General features: G+C 36.8%; 1 protein-coding gene across 4 annotated transcripts in view; it reads right to left on the bottom strand.

Moving 5' to 3' along the window:
- UBN2 (ubinuclein 2) overlaps window positions 1-15,637 on the bottom strand; it is a 96,105-nt gene that overhangs the window by 29,258 nt on the left and 51,210 nt on the right. For 3 of the 4 annotated variants that reach the window (XM_047694328.1, XM_047694325.1, XM_047694326.1), the window contains exons 8-14: window positions 15,431-15,560; window positions 12,391-12,509; window positions 11,544-11,657; window positions 10,816-10,959; window positions 10,012-10,062; window positions 7,817-7,859; window positions 2,451-4,001 (exon numbers count right to left, since the gene is read on the bottom strand). In XM_047694328.1, the coding sequence (XP_047550284.1) occupies window positions 2,451-4,001; window positions 7,817-7,859; window positions 10,012-10,062; window positions 10,816-10,959; window positions 11,544-11,657; window positions 12,391-12,509; window positions 15,431-15,560 (2,152 nt within the window). The remainder of the gene's footprint in view (window positions 1-2,450; window positions 4,002-7,816; window positions 7,860-10,011; window positions 10,063-10,815; window positions 10,960-11,543; window positions 11,658-12,390; window positions 12,510-15,430; window positions 15,561-15,637) is intronic. The other variant, XM_047694327.1, reaches the window with a different exon arrangement.

The raw sequence follows: 15,637 nt of genomic DNA, 5'->3' as shown, positions 1-15,637 counted from the left end.
AGGATCAATAAGGCCTTCAAAGCATAAAGTCATTTCGGAAAGGATGAAAACCAGAAGGAAGTAGTTAACTTTTTGGAAATACAAATTTTGCCATAGGTTCCCTGCTGACAAATGAATTGGTATGCTAAGCATCTAGGTTCTCCTGGGGTAGATGATCAAATACAAGAAGGACTGGCAGGAAGGGGAAGGCTGAGGGGTGGCAGCAGGGTGGGGACAGAACTCAGAGACTCTGGAGATGACAAAGGATAAAGATTTAACGTTAAATTCAAAGTGAAGGGGGGGGGAAGGCATTTTTCTTGAGGAAAAAAGCCAAAAACTTAAAATAAGAAAGCAAATGAAACCACAGTTTATGGTTTAGCTCAACAGAGACAATATTTTACAAAGTCATGGATTTAACCAAAAGTTGTAGTTTTATTCTTTTAGGAGAATGGCAAAGGTATAAAAACAGCTAAAAGCTTTATCATGACAAGAAAAGATAATAGTAAAATGAATAAATTGTCTTCCATTCATTCTTAATATTTAAAAACACAGAAAAAGCTATGAGAATTAGAAGTAACTGATGCTGGGAAGTAGGACCCATGTGGCAGGAATGTTATAATTCTGAATTTCTGTTATAATTCTCTCCTTTACTCAAACTGAGGATTAACGTTAAACATGGTCAACATTTTAATAAAGGTAATACAAAGAGGAATGTGAACTAACTTCCAGACGTTAGTTATAACTTAAATTTTAACATACAATTCCTAATCAGTATTTTTTTTTTCATTTCATTTCTGATGAAAGTAAAATTACACAGATAAAACATCAGTGAGTCCTAGATTCCAACTAGTGAAGTATCAGTTAATTGAATTTTGTTTTATATTAGAGTTCTGGAATAAATGAATTCATTACTAAGCCTACCGTAATGGCAGAGTAATGATCTGGGTTTCATATATTTATGAATACCAATGCTTAGTTTGTACTCAATAGCAGAAAACATCTATAAACACCAAGGTAAAAATTCTTTCATTAGATGTTCCTATTCCACATCAACAGGAAGCAGTAAAAAGAACACTTTCTAAGACAACGGAATTCCACAAATCAACGAAAGTCATGTTTTCAAAAAACACTTTGGAACCTAAGAACACATCATAAAATGTTATGTATTTTTTAAAAGCTTGTTATGAAACAGCATATTATGTGAAACCCATTTTCTTGACAAGAATCCAAAAAAGTACCAGGAATGGGGGACTTTCTTTTTTGTGTATTTGCCTACCGTGAATATGTATTACTTTTTGGGATGGGGGACAGGGAAGAAGAATCTTTAAGAAATCAAACTGGTCACATGAAGGACAAATCTGACAAGTCTCAGGATACAGGGAGTGGCAGAAAGATGAAAACAATGGCAGAGAAGATGACATGGAAAGGAGGGAGACAAAATATGAAGGATAAAGAGTTCTCAACAAACCTAGGGCAAATGGATCAGAAATGATAATGAAATACATCATTGAACAAAATATTCTTGAGCTGAAAAAGCCACTTATAGATTAACTTATAAACTTATAGATTATAGATTATATCTTAATAAACTATAAACTATAGATTAAACTTATAGATTAAAATCTAGCCTAATTCGAGAATACTTGAAATTCAACAAAAAAGAGAAAACCTTACTAACATTTAGGCAGGGAAAACACAAATAAGGGAACAAATATTGGAATGGCCTCAGACTTCCTATAATCCTCAATACTAAGCAAAGGTTAGTGGAACAGTATTTATACAACATAGGGAGGGAGACAGTTAATGAACCCAAGAAGTTATATACTTAAGTGTGACAGTCAGAAATTATCAGGTATGCTAATGCTAAGGTAAAATAGGTATGTGTTAGCATTCTTGAAAAGACTCTGAGTGAGGTACTCCCTCTGAGATAAACTTAAATTAAAATGGGGAAACGGTGGAATAAAAGGATTATCGATGGTAATTTGACATAAAGAATTATATGAGTAACTGCAAAATTCATGCCAAATAAAAAGTTTATTTGAAGACAAATGGCTAAAGAAAAAAACCCCATAAATGTACAAATTTGATTAAATACAAAAATCAAAAAGTTGGCAGGGGAAAGGGGACTAGAGAGAGGAAGAAAGGAGACAAGTGAGGGTATGTTAAACTCGTAAGTTACTGCTTTGTTCTGGACTCTGACAACATATCATTTTAACTATGCATTATGTGTTTTTCAAAAATTGCGGAAGTACGTATGTGCTACTTTACCGGGGAAAAAAGAAATCCACATCCCAACAAAAACCTCACCCACCAACTATCCCCAGTACTGTGATGTCAACATCAGGAAATTCCTTGGCCACAAGCTGTAATAAGCTATTAGGGATAACCCATAAGCACAGTTACTGAACAGACTCACAGGAAAGATCACACAATCTTACACTTCATCCCACAAACATATGTAACATACATACCTGCACACTGGCTGTTACGACTGAAGACCCTGAGGCAGAGGATGGTCTGTGTGGAGTAGACAACGGTTTAGTAGCACCCTGTGTTCCACTTCCTGTTCCCCCAGAGAGACTAGTCCTATTCGCTCCGCTTGAGTTTAGGCTGCTACCTCTGCTGGCAGGTACATTCACTGCGATGCCACTCAAGCTATTCTTCCCAACAGTTCCAGCGGACGAGGAGTTGGTGAGCTTTGAAGGGGCCTGAAGATTTTTTGTGGCTGGAAGGCCTGAAGTGCGATTGGAGGGCAGCAAATTCAAGGTGGGTGACTGTCTGCTGAGGTTTATCCCACTGGGCTGTTTATGGACTGGGTTGTTACCGCTGGAGTGGCTACTCTGGGCTACGAGTGCATTTGGACTGGAAGAGCTTGGGGGTACAGGAGGCTTGGGAGTGGGGTTGGATTTCGAAATAAGTTTAGTTGATACTGAAGGCTTAGCTGACAGAGAGGGCTTGGGCGAGGCAGAAGGCTTAGGCGAGGGCAAGGGTTTAGGAGATGTGGCGGGTTTTGGAGATGCGGCAAGTTTGGGGGATGCAGCCATTGAGAAGGGAGATTTGAAACCCTGCGTGGACATCTGTGACACCATAGCCTTGGCTAAGTAGTTACTGGAGGTAGTGGTGCTGGGTACTGTCCTAGAAACCAGGGGATGGGACCCGTGAGAACCATTTCCAGGCGAGGGAGTAGATAAGGGAAGGCGGTACATAAGTGGCTTATCCGAAGTCTTAATAAGCGGGGATGAACAGGCAAGTTGGGGATTATTACTCAATTTCACCACTGGGTTGGTCTGTGATTTACTAATGGTTGCTTGTAATGGAGACACATAGTTTTGTTGGACAGCTGAATGCTGGTGCACCTTTGTTACTTGTGTTAACGAAGAAGCATCCTGGGCCTCGGGTGTTCCCAGAGCATGAGAGGAGGCAGCAACTTGGGCTTGGGAAGAAGAGGACACGTGGGTCTGTGAAGAGGAAGCAGCATGAATCTGACTCGACCTCTGTAGTCCTTGTTGAAGCAGCCTGGCTGGCAAAGGTTCCAAGGAAACTTTAGGGTTCTGAATTGAAGAACCAGCGATAAGGCCTGAAGAGATGCCAGTATGAGCTAAATCCTGGGGTTTCTTTGGTACTGGCCCTGTGTGACCGGCAATAAGACTGGATGAATGTGCAGTCTGAGGAGAATCTAGTTTTTTAGGAGCAGCCAGCGGCAACTTACTCATGATACTTGCTAATTTTTCTTCTCTCAGTCCTGGACGAGGTTTTGCAGTTGGCATGCTTATCCTTGAGCCAGCTGGAGGGCCTTTGTTCCCATTGTTGATAACAGCTAAAGCTTCAGAAACAAGATCCAGTGCAGGTGGATGGAAAGAAAGGTCTTCATCTAGTGAGTCATCAAGGCAGATGGTCTCCTGGGCGGGTGTAGAGCTAGAGCTGGCAGAGGCCACCGCAGATGTGCTAGAGCTTGCTGAGGGACCACCAACGGAAGCCACCAAGGATGCAGGAGTTTTCTGGTCCTTTTTTGGACTATACTCCTAGCATAAACAGCATTATAGTGGAACAAATTAAATGATTAATAAACAACCACTAAGTATAAGTCTTAAAAGGACAAAGAACTTCTCACAATGATTAAAATTCTACTGGAAATCTTTAGACTGAAAAAACCAAAACGGTTTTGAGGACAGAGCTCTTGACTGAACTGTCCTCAGAAGCCATAAGCATCTGATACATTGCATGGCCGCCATACCTTAGTGAGCTCTTCTAAGAAGACTTGAAACCAAGCCAAAGGAACGTTCATATATTACTTGCATATATTACTGGTGAAATCCTTCCTCACCCTAGCCCACGTGCATAAGATACTGATCCAAATCCATCTGTTCAGGGACTATTCTCTTTTTATTCTCCTTGTACCTAGGAGAAATTCTGCCTTTATCCTAAGACTCTACCCTCCTAACGTAGTATGGTTTTTGCTGGGATACTGACTCACACTTTCTGTTCCTTGTATTTCTGCCTCTGTATGCCCTGTCCAACAGCCATCCATAGCCAGTACATAGAGAAAACGGTACATTCAAACTGGGACTCAATACAAGCATACTTAAACTATATCTTCTATTCACTATGGTCATTTTAATTTATTCAACATATATTTACTAAAGTATCTACTATGAGCAAGGCACTGTACACTAAGAAAACAAGGTTATGGGAATTAAAATTCTGAATACCTAAGAGAATTTTTTTTTCAAAAAAATTAAGTTTCTTAAAATTCAAGGAAGAGAAAAGAGAATTAGAATCTAGTTTAAAATATTCAAAGAGCAAAAAAAAAAATATTCAAAGAGCAAAAGAATTAAAAAGTAACTGTTTCGGGGTGCCTGGGACTAATGTATCAGTTGGTTGGACTTCCAACTCTCGATTTCAGTTTAGGCTCCCATCTCAGAATCCTGAGATTAGGCCTGCATGGGCCCCCAAGCTCAGAGCAGAGCTCTCCCTCTCTTTGCACTTCCTTCCCTTGTCCTCTGTCTCTCTTCAAATAATAAATAAAATCTTAAAAAAAAGTTGTTTCCCTTAAAAGGGAAATATAAATTTGACTGTCATTTGTAAGATTAAGAAGAAATACAACTATTACATAAAAAGCACTTCAAAGTTTCTTTGATTAGTTTCTTAAAAAGAAACCCAAGTAAACCTAATCCCAAAGTCTTGAATTCCACATCATTTTTTACAACCACAGCACTTACCTTAACCATAGTGGGGAAAGAATGGAGAGGAAGTGTCTTTACCATCACTTCTAAGGTATTACAATAAAGAAGCTGTTAAGAAGGCTGTTAAACTCTAACTTCCTCAGCAATTTTTCTAAGCTGCTATTTTAAAAGCCCTGCCTGAAAACTCCACTACCTCTCAGAATTCTGTAGTATAACTGCATTAAGGTCAAAATTGTCCATTAAGATGAATGGGTAATACATATGAGACACGTTTGCTTTGACATGGCATCCATCCAAGTATGATTAGTGAAAATACCATTTTTATTTAGAAAGTACAGAAACTGAGGGTAGGGAATGTCCTGGAATAATAATGGTAACACTACCAATAGAAAACTGTTTTTTAAAGTAACTTTTAATTTTTTTTAAAGGATAAACTGGTTTCATTTTTATTTTCTTTCTTTCTATGTATCTATTTATTTATTTATTTTAAGTTCTAGACCCAATGTGGGGCTTGAACTCACAACCCTGAGATCAAGTATCATATGCTCTTCTGACTGAGCCAGCCAGGTGCCTCTAAATTAATTTTTTCTTCTAATGTTAAATCTACCCACTGAGTATTATATAAATTTATACTAGCAGAGATAACTGTCCAGAGATTATATAAATGAGTCTAAAAAGCAGGTTATCCCATTTAGAAAACGGTAATTAAATCTGAATAAATGAATGACTGTTTGGATGGCTGGAAGGAGGTCTGGCAAGGACAGAGATCCAGAAGAAGAGATGGTGGTTGTGTATCAGAAAGGAAGAGCTTTTTCCCTGGATACTTTTACTTTTCTCCTTCTTACTTTTCTGTATTTCCATTTTCTACTGTACTTCCTTATATTAACCTTTGTAACTAAAATAGGTATTTGATGGGTGGTAGGGCAAACACAAATCAGCAATATAGTTTTTCTATTTGGGGAAAAGGAAACAGTAATTTAATCACAAAGACACAAACAAAATAGATAATTCCCCTACACCACCCTAGTCATTATTAGAATTCAGATAAACATATGCTTGAATAGATGTACCAAAATTTAACCAATACTTTATGGAGAGTATTAGGAGTGTACAAATAAAGTGTCAAAGCAAAGCATGAACTCAACACATGTGATGAAATACTGGCTCATTATTATTTGGATTAGAAGACAAATGAGGTAGGTAAGAAAAAAGACTATTTACTCTGTATTCAAAGAGCCTCTAATGCTAAAAGTTAAGAAGGCCACAGAGTAACGAATACTGACCTACTGGCCATAACCTCATAAGCCAAGAAACTCATCTATTCAAAGAGATGAAAGCTATGGGGAAAGTCTAAAACCTAAAGGCTGTTGGCTTTCTTTACAATTTTACTTTCACATGATTATAATTTTCAGTTCTATAGATTATACATGATTCTTTTTCAACTCTGCTTTGTCTATTTGGTATTTTTTTTATCCCTTCTTCTCCTTCTTTAAATATTAAACAAGTTAAATTCCTTTATGTTCTAAACCTAATAAATCCATCACTTGCCCTTCTCAGGGATCTAATTCTGTCAGATGTTTCTGCTGGCTCTCACTCATAGCAACTTATTTCCTCATGTTTTCTGTGTTTTCATATTTTAAACTCATATTTGACATGGTATATATGTGGTAAGCCTTTGGGGCCTGGGATGAAACTGCATTATTCCAGAGAGAGTTTGATTTGCCATTTGCCCTGGGTTAATAACTAATCTAATACCTTTACATTCTTTTCAAAGCTTGAGGATTTCCCAGATCTTGTAGAAGCAGTTTATTTTTTTATTTTTTTTTTTTAAAGATTTTATTTATTTATTTGACAGAGAGAAATCACAAGTAGGCAGAGAGGCAGGCAGAGAGAGAGGAGGAAGCAGGCTCCCTGCTGAGCAGAAAGCCCGACGTAGGGCTCGAACCCAGGACCTGGGATCATGACCTGAGCCGAAGGCAGCGGCTTAACCCACTGAGCCACCCAGGCGCCCCTGTAGAAGCAGTTTAAATTAAACTCCTAAACCAGGGAAAATTCTCAGGAAGGACTTCCTTCCCCTAATCTAGAACTCGGGCCAAGACACCCAAGTTTCTTAATCTTTCTGCTGGTGAATGGATTTTTTTTTTTTTTTCAAGTCCTTCCTTTTACTAAAGATGTTATCCTTTGAAAGTCCCAGGTTTATGCAGAGTTTCAGTCTAATTCCTAACCTATGTAAGGCAAAGAAACCCCTATCTGTTGTGGTCTGAGAAGAAATTTAAAAATAAACCATAAAGTGATGGATGAAAATCAGCAAATGCATCTAAAGGCAACCAAAGTTTCAGTGACAGATTAACACTCTGGCAGCTTCTTCTCTGTTTCAGGCCTTAAGGATTTCTCTTACATTTCTGTAATCTCAACTATGCTTTTAAAGGATATTTGTTATATTTTATAGAACACTTCTAATTTATATTAGGTTAACTCTTACAATTTAATTCTCTGAAGTACAATGGTTCTAGGATTTTTACAAAGTTTAAAAACACTCTTCTTAAAAGTATGGAATCTATCCACCTGTGCCAAATACATATATTTTTTGCATTTTAAGAATGTATTTCAACACTCCCCAATTATGATTAATTAAGATTTGGTTCAATACTTACCTTCACTTTGGGTTTAGGTGCAGGAATCACCTTTTTCTTTGCCCTAAGACAAGAGATTAAAAAAAAAAAAAAAAAGGCCATTTCAGTAGCAGTTAGGTCACCATTAGGAAATTATAACATAATCTTGTCATTACGTTGGTAAGTAACTTCTTATGCTATTTGGAAAACTCTATGAAGGAAGGAACTATATATAAGTGCTCAGTTTATATGTGAATATACAGTACCATTTCCTCCAATTTCAATCAACTGGAAGAAAGGCCATACCATTAGCAAAATACCAATTATAGACAAAGGTTTTTTAAAAATTAAATGTAAATGCTCAAAATTAAAAACAAAAACAAAAACCCTCAAGACAGGGTAACAAAGCTCCCTAAGGAAACTCACTTCAAACAACTTGCAAGAATTTGTGATTATTTATAGGAAAATAAAGCCTCAAGAAACTTTCAGTTCAAATTAAACCATAATTTGAGAACCACTCCAAGAAGTTGTAAATGAGATGTCATTTTAAAAACAAATCTTTGTTTTTAGAGAAAATTATTTTAATATACAAATTCAAATTTAAAAATGTCAAAATGACAGAAAAAAAGGCAAGAAAAATACTGTGGAGCCTTGAAACCTTTGGGAAGCAGTGTGAAAAAGTTTGAAGACAAAAAAAACCTTACAGTTCCATAATAAGGGAAAGTATTCAATGTCTGTTGAATTAAAGGGTTAACAAGCTAAAATACCTCACACTGAGTACTTCCATTTCACTAAGTTGAAAATGTCATCCATCAAATTAACAAATATCATGATAAAAATGGTCAATATACAACTTCATTAAGGCAACAGTAATTTTCAAAGTTTTTTTGATAAAGACTATTGGGGCCCACATATCCCATTGATTTCCACTTTCTGATATTAAAACACGAGTTGATCAGAGTAATAAAGCTACTTTAAAAAAAAAAACTGGGGAAGAGGATCTACGTAAACATCAGTTTTAGGTTTAAAGGAATTAATTATTTCTACCCTGAACTGTAACACATGTGATTTTATAACAGAGGGGAAATTAAAGGCCAGAAATATTACTGACACCAATATATACGTACCCCTGCCCCAGGATAACTAAACCACCAGCAATAAAGAAGAAAGGCAAGAACTGAAAGCCATAACCAACCCAATACAACCCTGACAGTATGCTAACCACGTGTCCTTCCTAAGCCTTGTAAACATTTCCACTGTGATTGTATGCAAAGAGACGGAGAATTCTGTAAGGTTACCCAGCTGTTAGCCAGACCTCTTAGAATACTGAAATACAGTGATCCATAAATTCTTAGTAAATTACTAATTTAATATTTTATTAACTATTACTATACTTCTATGCTACAGAGAAATAGCCCTAAGTTGTAGGTAAAAATAAAATTCTTTTTTTTTTTTTTTAAAAGATTTTATTTATTTATTTGACAGAGAGAGATCACAAGTAGACGGAGAGGAAGGCAGAGAGAGAGAGAGAGAGAGAGAGAGGGGGAAGCAGGCCCCCTGCCGAGCAGAGAGCCCGATGCGGGACTCGATCCCAGGACCCTGAGATCATGACCTGAGCCGAAGGCAGCGGCTTAACCCACTGAGCCACCCAGGCGCCCCTAAAAATAAAATTCTTGAAGTCAACCAGTATTCACCCAAAAATATAACCACAAAAACCCCAGCTTTTTACTTCTCCCTCTTAGGTTAAGAGACCTTTCTTTAGTACTCACATCACTAAGGAAATACCCAGTTTTGAAGAGAAGGGAAGGAAATGAAGAATAGGTTAATTGTTGTGGAATGAAACACTCTGCAAGGCAAGGCAGGGTAGGTATGTATAGGAAACCATCTTGGAATGCACAAGGCTATAGGTTAGCTACATTAATGGTCACTAAGAGAGAAAGAAAAAGGACCAAAGAACTGGAGGGAGGAAGGCCCAGGACCAAAGGAAACCATCAGAACCTTCCTGTTTACATGGCTCCTACCTAACAAATCTTGGGCCAGCACACATTCAGTTTTCTGGATAATAAATGTGTTCTCAGGTTTACATAAAAAGTAAAAATGATTTTTTTTTTAAAGGCAGTAGTAAAAAGGGAGATTGTTCAAATGTACATTTAAGTACTATTTCACCAGCCCTTGTTTACTAAAGCGCATAAGGTGAGCAAAAATAAACGAAGAAATCTGGAGTCTGTTTTACTCACGGAGCAGAAGTAAGATGATTATGTACACTCCGGCTCTCCTTAAAAAGCATTCTGCAAAAGTTAAAAAGACATGATTATTTTTGTGTAACAGATCATGACAGCCACTTCCTCGTTTTAGTTACATGGTTTTTCAGCAGTCTATTACTCGCTTATTTATCAAATGAAAGTTATAATGGCACAGAGTAAATTCAAAAATCTATTTTATGGGGAGTTTTATAGCACACTTATTTATTTAAATCTTTAACAGACCTTTTTTTAAATTGAAGATGGAATGCTTTAAGATGACAGAGATAGCCACATCTATTAATTTCAACATTCTTAACTCTTTAAACTTTAAATTGGGCTACTCTTAACTTCTGAGATACCACTCCACATTGACTATTTTCAACAGAACCTAAAGTTGGGATTGCCTTTTCTACACTCTCCATTTTGTATTTAGTTCCTTATCTACACAATACCCATGTGAAGTTCCCCTCCCAAAGTTCCTAACCATCTTCTCCTCCTCCCATTTCTCTATTAGCGAATTTAGGTCCAAAAAAGAAAAAGGAGTTGGCCAAAAAAAAAAAAATAATAAAAAAAACAAATAACCACCCTTTATGTCTATCTCTGTATCTCCACATCCATGTGACTATTTTGTCTTTTAAGGACTTGAAGTTTTCAAAGCAGAGGTCATCTGAGATGACTAGGTTCTTTGCAAAATGAATGTCATATATGTGTGTGTGGGTGTATATACGTATATATGTATCGTTAATAATAGCAATAATAAGAAAAGTAAAGTAAAATCTAGGATGTCATATTTCTTACCTTGCCTGCATCCAGCCCTTAGGCCACAATGGTTTCACCTCTGTCTCCATAAAGGATTTAAGATAATCCTCAGCGGACTGGCTTTTATTTGGCTCTAACTCATAGCATCCCAATTTGATCTCAACAAGGTTACATAACAAAGTTCTAAACAGATTAAAAATATATATTTATATATAAATCTGACTGCAAAATTGTGGAAAATTAAGCTTGAAACAGATTTTTTTAAAAGCACATAAATCTGACAGCAATAATAAAGACTATTATCTCAAGAATTCAGATGACATGAAGATAAATGATTTCCAACACACATCACTCATCGCACTACAGCCAAATCCCCAATATGAAACAATTTCCTTTGATACCTTTCATCTAGGCACCAAAGACTGAAAGGGATAGTCCTGTAGCCAAACCCTCTACATGGGTACAGAAATACTGGTAAAAAAGATGACTGATTATACAAGTATATGGAGTACTTCACCTTCTGAAACCAGTATGACTTACTTAATTATTAGAAGATTAGCTTATAAAAAGTAGGATATAAAAATAAAAGTGAGAGCACTCTAAGAATATTAGGATCAAATCAATCTTCCTTTGAATGAATTTTTCCTACATACTAATCTTTGGTTGTTTCCAATCTAGTCTTTCATTTACTATATATTCTTTTTATTAGAAACCTTAGTTCTGCAGTATCTATTTGGTTAAAAGTGAAGGCTTTGGTTAAATTTTACCTGATGGTGTCATTCCAGTGGAATTTCTTTCTTGGTCCTATGACACGTTTCCCTGGCTTCTCATCATCATCTTCCTCGGATCCATTTTTTTCTCGTTCTTCATCTGTTTGCAACCTAAAAATGAAAAAGATTTTATGAAGCAGAGTTTGTTTTTTTTTTTGTTTTTTTTTTTTTTTTTTAAGATTTTATTTGTCAGAGAGAGAGAGAGAAGAGTATAAGCGGGGGCAGCAGCAGGCAGAGGGAAAAGCAGGCTCCCCACAAAGCAAGGAGCCCAACTCGGGACTCACTCTCAGGACCCTGGGATCACCACCTGGGCTGAAGGCAGACACTTAACCAACTGAGCCACCCAGGTGTCCTGGGAGGCGGAGTTTTAGCCCAACAGTGCCTATGATATGCTCCAGAGACACTTGTTAAACTGCTTAACTGAATATTAACTCAAAAGGGAAAGTGAATGGGGAATCTACCTTATATGTAATACTTTGAAATGTGTTATATGGTGGTTTGGTATATAAGGTTTTCAAACTGTAACATAAGGCCATGAATACTTATATTTCAGTTCAGAAAATATTTGTGTCCAACTTCAGCCAAATTGGCTGATGTGTGAAATGTCTGACCAGTGCCAGCTCTTGCTTTGATCACACCCATACACTCAATCAAGAGACCTTTTGCTTTTAACACAAAAGCAACTGAATGGGGAGCGTTGTGTCATTTAGAAAACACTCAATTACACCACTTCAGTGGTACATGTGGATTTCTACTTGGTGGTAACATCTATGTAAGACCAATCCTTCAGAGCTAAAAATATTTCTCAAATGCAAAAGCCGCTCCAAACAGAAGAGGTACATACTTGGCACACTTAGCTTGACTACGAGCTTGGCAGTCCTCCTGGTATTTGAATAGCTGTTCAGGCATCACGTTGCTAACAGCCAGTTTCAGTTTTTGCAGAGGTTCTCTTAAACGATCATCCTGAGGAGAAAGTATACTAAAAGTTTTTTAAAATTTACAAGAATTAAAGCAAATCCACAAAAGATATTGATTATGGATTTGAAATGAAAACCTATTTTTTTAATGTAAACATATTTAAATGTGGACGCTTCTCCTACCACACTGACTTTTCATAATGCACACCGGATATAAAATTAGGATGACCATACTTCCCAGACCGCCAACGAGAATCCCAGTTTTTGCTTGGTACCCCAGCATAATTAAGTGTTCCTGACATTTTTTTTCTTAAAATTTTTTTTATTTGAGTTTAGTTGACACACAATGTATTCCTTTACATTCTTAAAAATGCCCCAGTCGATAAATTATATGGACACTTTAAGATTAAATACAGATCAAAGTCTATATTGTGCAAACTACTACTGGTTGATCACCGTTATGAGGAGGAAGCAGTACCATAAGTAGAGATATCGCTTTGCAACACTGGAACATAGGATTCGGTCTGGGAGACTACAAACAGGATGCTGGCATCCTGTTCTTTCATTTAAAATTGTTACTAAATATGACTTATGCTGCAAGCAAAAATGCAAGGTCAAGGCCAAAGAGAAAGAGGAAACTGGAAGACTCTTACTATTTTCATACATACCAATTAATAAATATAACAGCACATATGACACTGTCTGCTATAAAAATTCCATTAAAAGAAATGTGAAACAGCCAGTATCATGGATCCTAGGTGATCACTTCTTAATTATGTAGCTGAGACTATCTGGAACAACCCAAATATCCATCAACAGTAACATGAATAAATTAATTAGGATGTATTTATAGAACGGAACACCATACACACTGTACAGCAAATGTACTCCAAAAATGGAGTTCACCACATGTAAAGACACAGATAAATCTGACATGCATAATGTTCAGTGTAAAAAAGTCAGTCACAGAAGAAAAGTATGGAGACAGTATGACTCCATTTATACGAAGCTCAAAAATATATAAAATCAAATAATATAGTATTTAGGGAGTAAAAGTACACATGCTAAAACCATACAAAGAAAAGCAAGGGCTAAGATAAATGTCTTCTTTTACAGCCAAGAGGGATATTAAATAACTTCAAATATCAAATCTGATATGTTCCTTAGAAAGCATCTTATAATGTATAGAAAACATCTTATAATGTATAAAAAGTTGTTCTCCTGCCTCTAGATCTTTTTTTACTGGTACCCACTTCTGTCCTGTGAATGTATGGCAGTTAGCTCCAACTGCCAGTGTCTGAAGGAGCCAGGCACAGACACAAAATCTGTGATCTCAAGTAAATTTCATTTATTTCTCTGCTTTAAACTGAGAAAGATTTCCCAATTCAAAAGATTTTTTTTTTTTTTTTTTTAAGAGAGAGCACACACACGAATGCATGTGGGGAGTTGGGGAGGGGCAGAGGGAAAGGGAGAGAGAATCCTGACCAGGTTCCATTCCCAGCTCAGAGCCTGATGAAAGGCTTAATCTCAAAACACTGAGATCATGAAATGAGCCAAAACCAAGAGTCAGGCTGTTTTATTAACAGTTGTATAATACTTATAATAAACAGTTCTATGTCTCTCAGATCACATTACAAGTGGTCCAGGGCACCACATTCATTCCCCCATTAGAGCCATGGGGGGCCTTAGACAGCCACGTTGTGCTACGTGACTCCCAACCTCTGGCCAGAAAAGATAATATAATCAGATTCTCTGACCCAAGAACTTGGATTGGGATGAGAGGGCTAAGTCAAGTCAGTCTGTGTGTGTGGCTTTTCCGTAATATAAAACCTTGAGAATAAAGTAATCTTATTTTCAGGGGTACCTGGGTGGCTCTGTCAGTTAAGTTTCTGCCTTCAGCTCAGATCATGATCCCATGGGTCCTGGGATCAAGCCCAGGGAGGCTGCTTCTCCCTCTCCCTCTGCCTGCTGTTCTGCCTATTTGTGCTCTCTCTCTGTCAGATAAGTAAATAAAATCTTAAAAAAAAAAAAAAAGGTAATCTTATTTTCAGATGACTTACAAGGATAAAAATGAGACATGGGTAGATGGGTAGAGAGAAATAAGAGTTAATCTAAATTATTAGTTCCCATCCCTTACTGGCTGTATTTTTAATTCCATGAAATACCTTTATTAATAGAAAAAAATGTCATTTTTGGTCTTAAATTACATTTAAGTTCTTTTCCTTTACTTGCAAGTTATAAATATTTTTAAAATATATAATCAAATAAATCATTAAGGGAAGAGTAATCAGGGCAATGAAGATACTAAAAACCATTTTACATGAGGTGAAGAAGGGGATATAATACAAGCTTTCAAAAACATGAAAGCTGTGAAGGTGACAATTAGATTTATGAATAGACTCAAAGGTAGAATTAGGACCAATGGGGTGGAAAGCACCTGGATTTGTCTCAGTGCATGGAAGAATTTTCTAATATTACAATGAAATATTTTTCTGACCACTGGAAGCATTCAAACTTAGACAATTACCTAGTGGGGTTGTAGGGGAGAACAATCTAGCAAAACATGGAGGATTACACCAAAAAATCTCTAAGTTTACCCTGGGATTCATTCCATTGGTTTGTGTAAAGTAGGTGTGAACATATCTGCATAGATCCAGCTTAGTAATGAAAAAACGGAGTTCTAAATCTGTCACATATTTCTTGAGGGCAAAACCGTATCCACTGTGGAACTGAAGTTATTTTACCAGTCCAAGAATCTATGCCTTAGAAAACATTGTCATCTAGACTTATCAACTGTTAAAAAGTAAGTTTCTTCAAGAGATCCAATATGCCTTTGACAACTCCTATAGTTATTCCATATGTACAATAAGACTATAAAGCACCTAATACACAAAAGCCGCCAAAAGAAACCAGTCTCTTTATAGGTTATAAAACCTCAGATATGGATATTATTATTCCTCGTCTTACCTGGACGTTGAGATGTAACTTCTTGAGACGTTTTACCAGTGTTTCTTTATTGCATGGCACAAAAGCTTCAAGATGGGAGTAGACACCACTACGGATGACAGGGCCTAGTTCCTGTAGCTGTAACTCGATGCTGAACAAAAACAATGACAAATAAATAGTACAGATTTCCTTCAGGCACTGACACAAGTAAGGAGACAAAGGCGGTAA

This window comes from Lutra lutra, chromosome 11, assembly GCF_902655055.1.
Source record: "Lutra lutra chromosome 11, mLutLut1.2, whole genome shotgun sequence".
In the NCBI taxonomy this organism is placed as follows: Eukaryota; Metazoa; Chordata; class Mammalia; order Carnivora; family Mustelidae; genus Lutra; species Lutra lutra.
The sequence above is the reverse complement of the archived record's forward strand: the minus strand, read 5'-3'. Positions and strand labels throughout refer to the sequence as shown.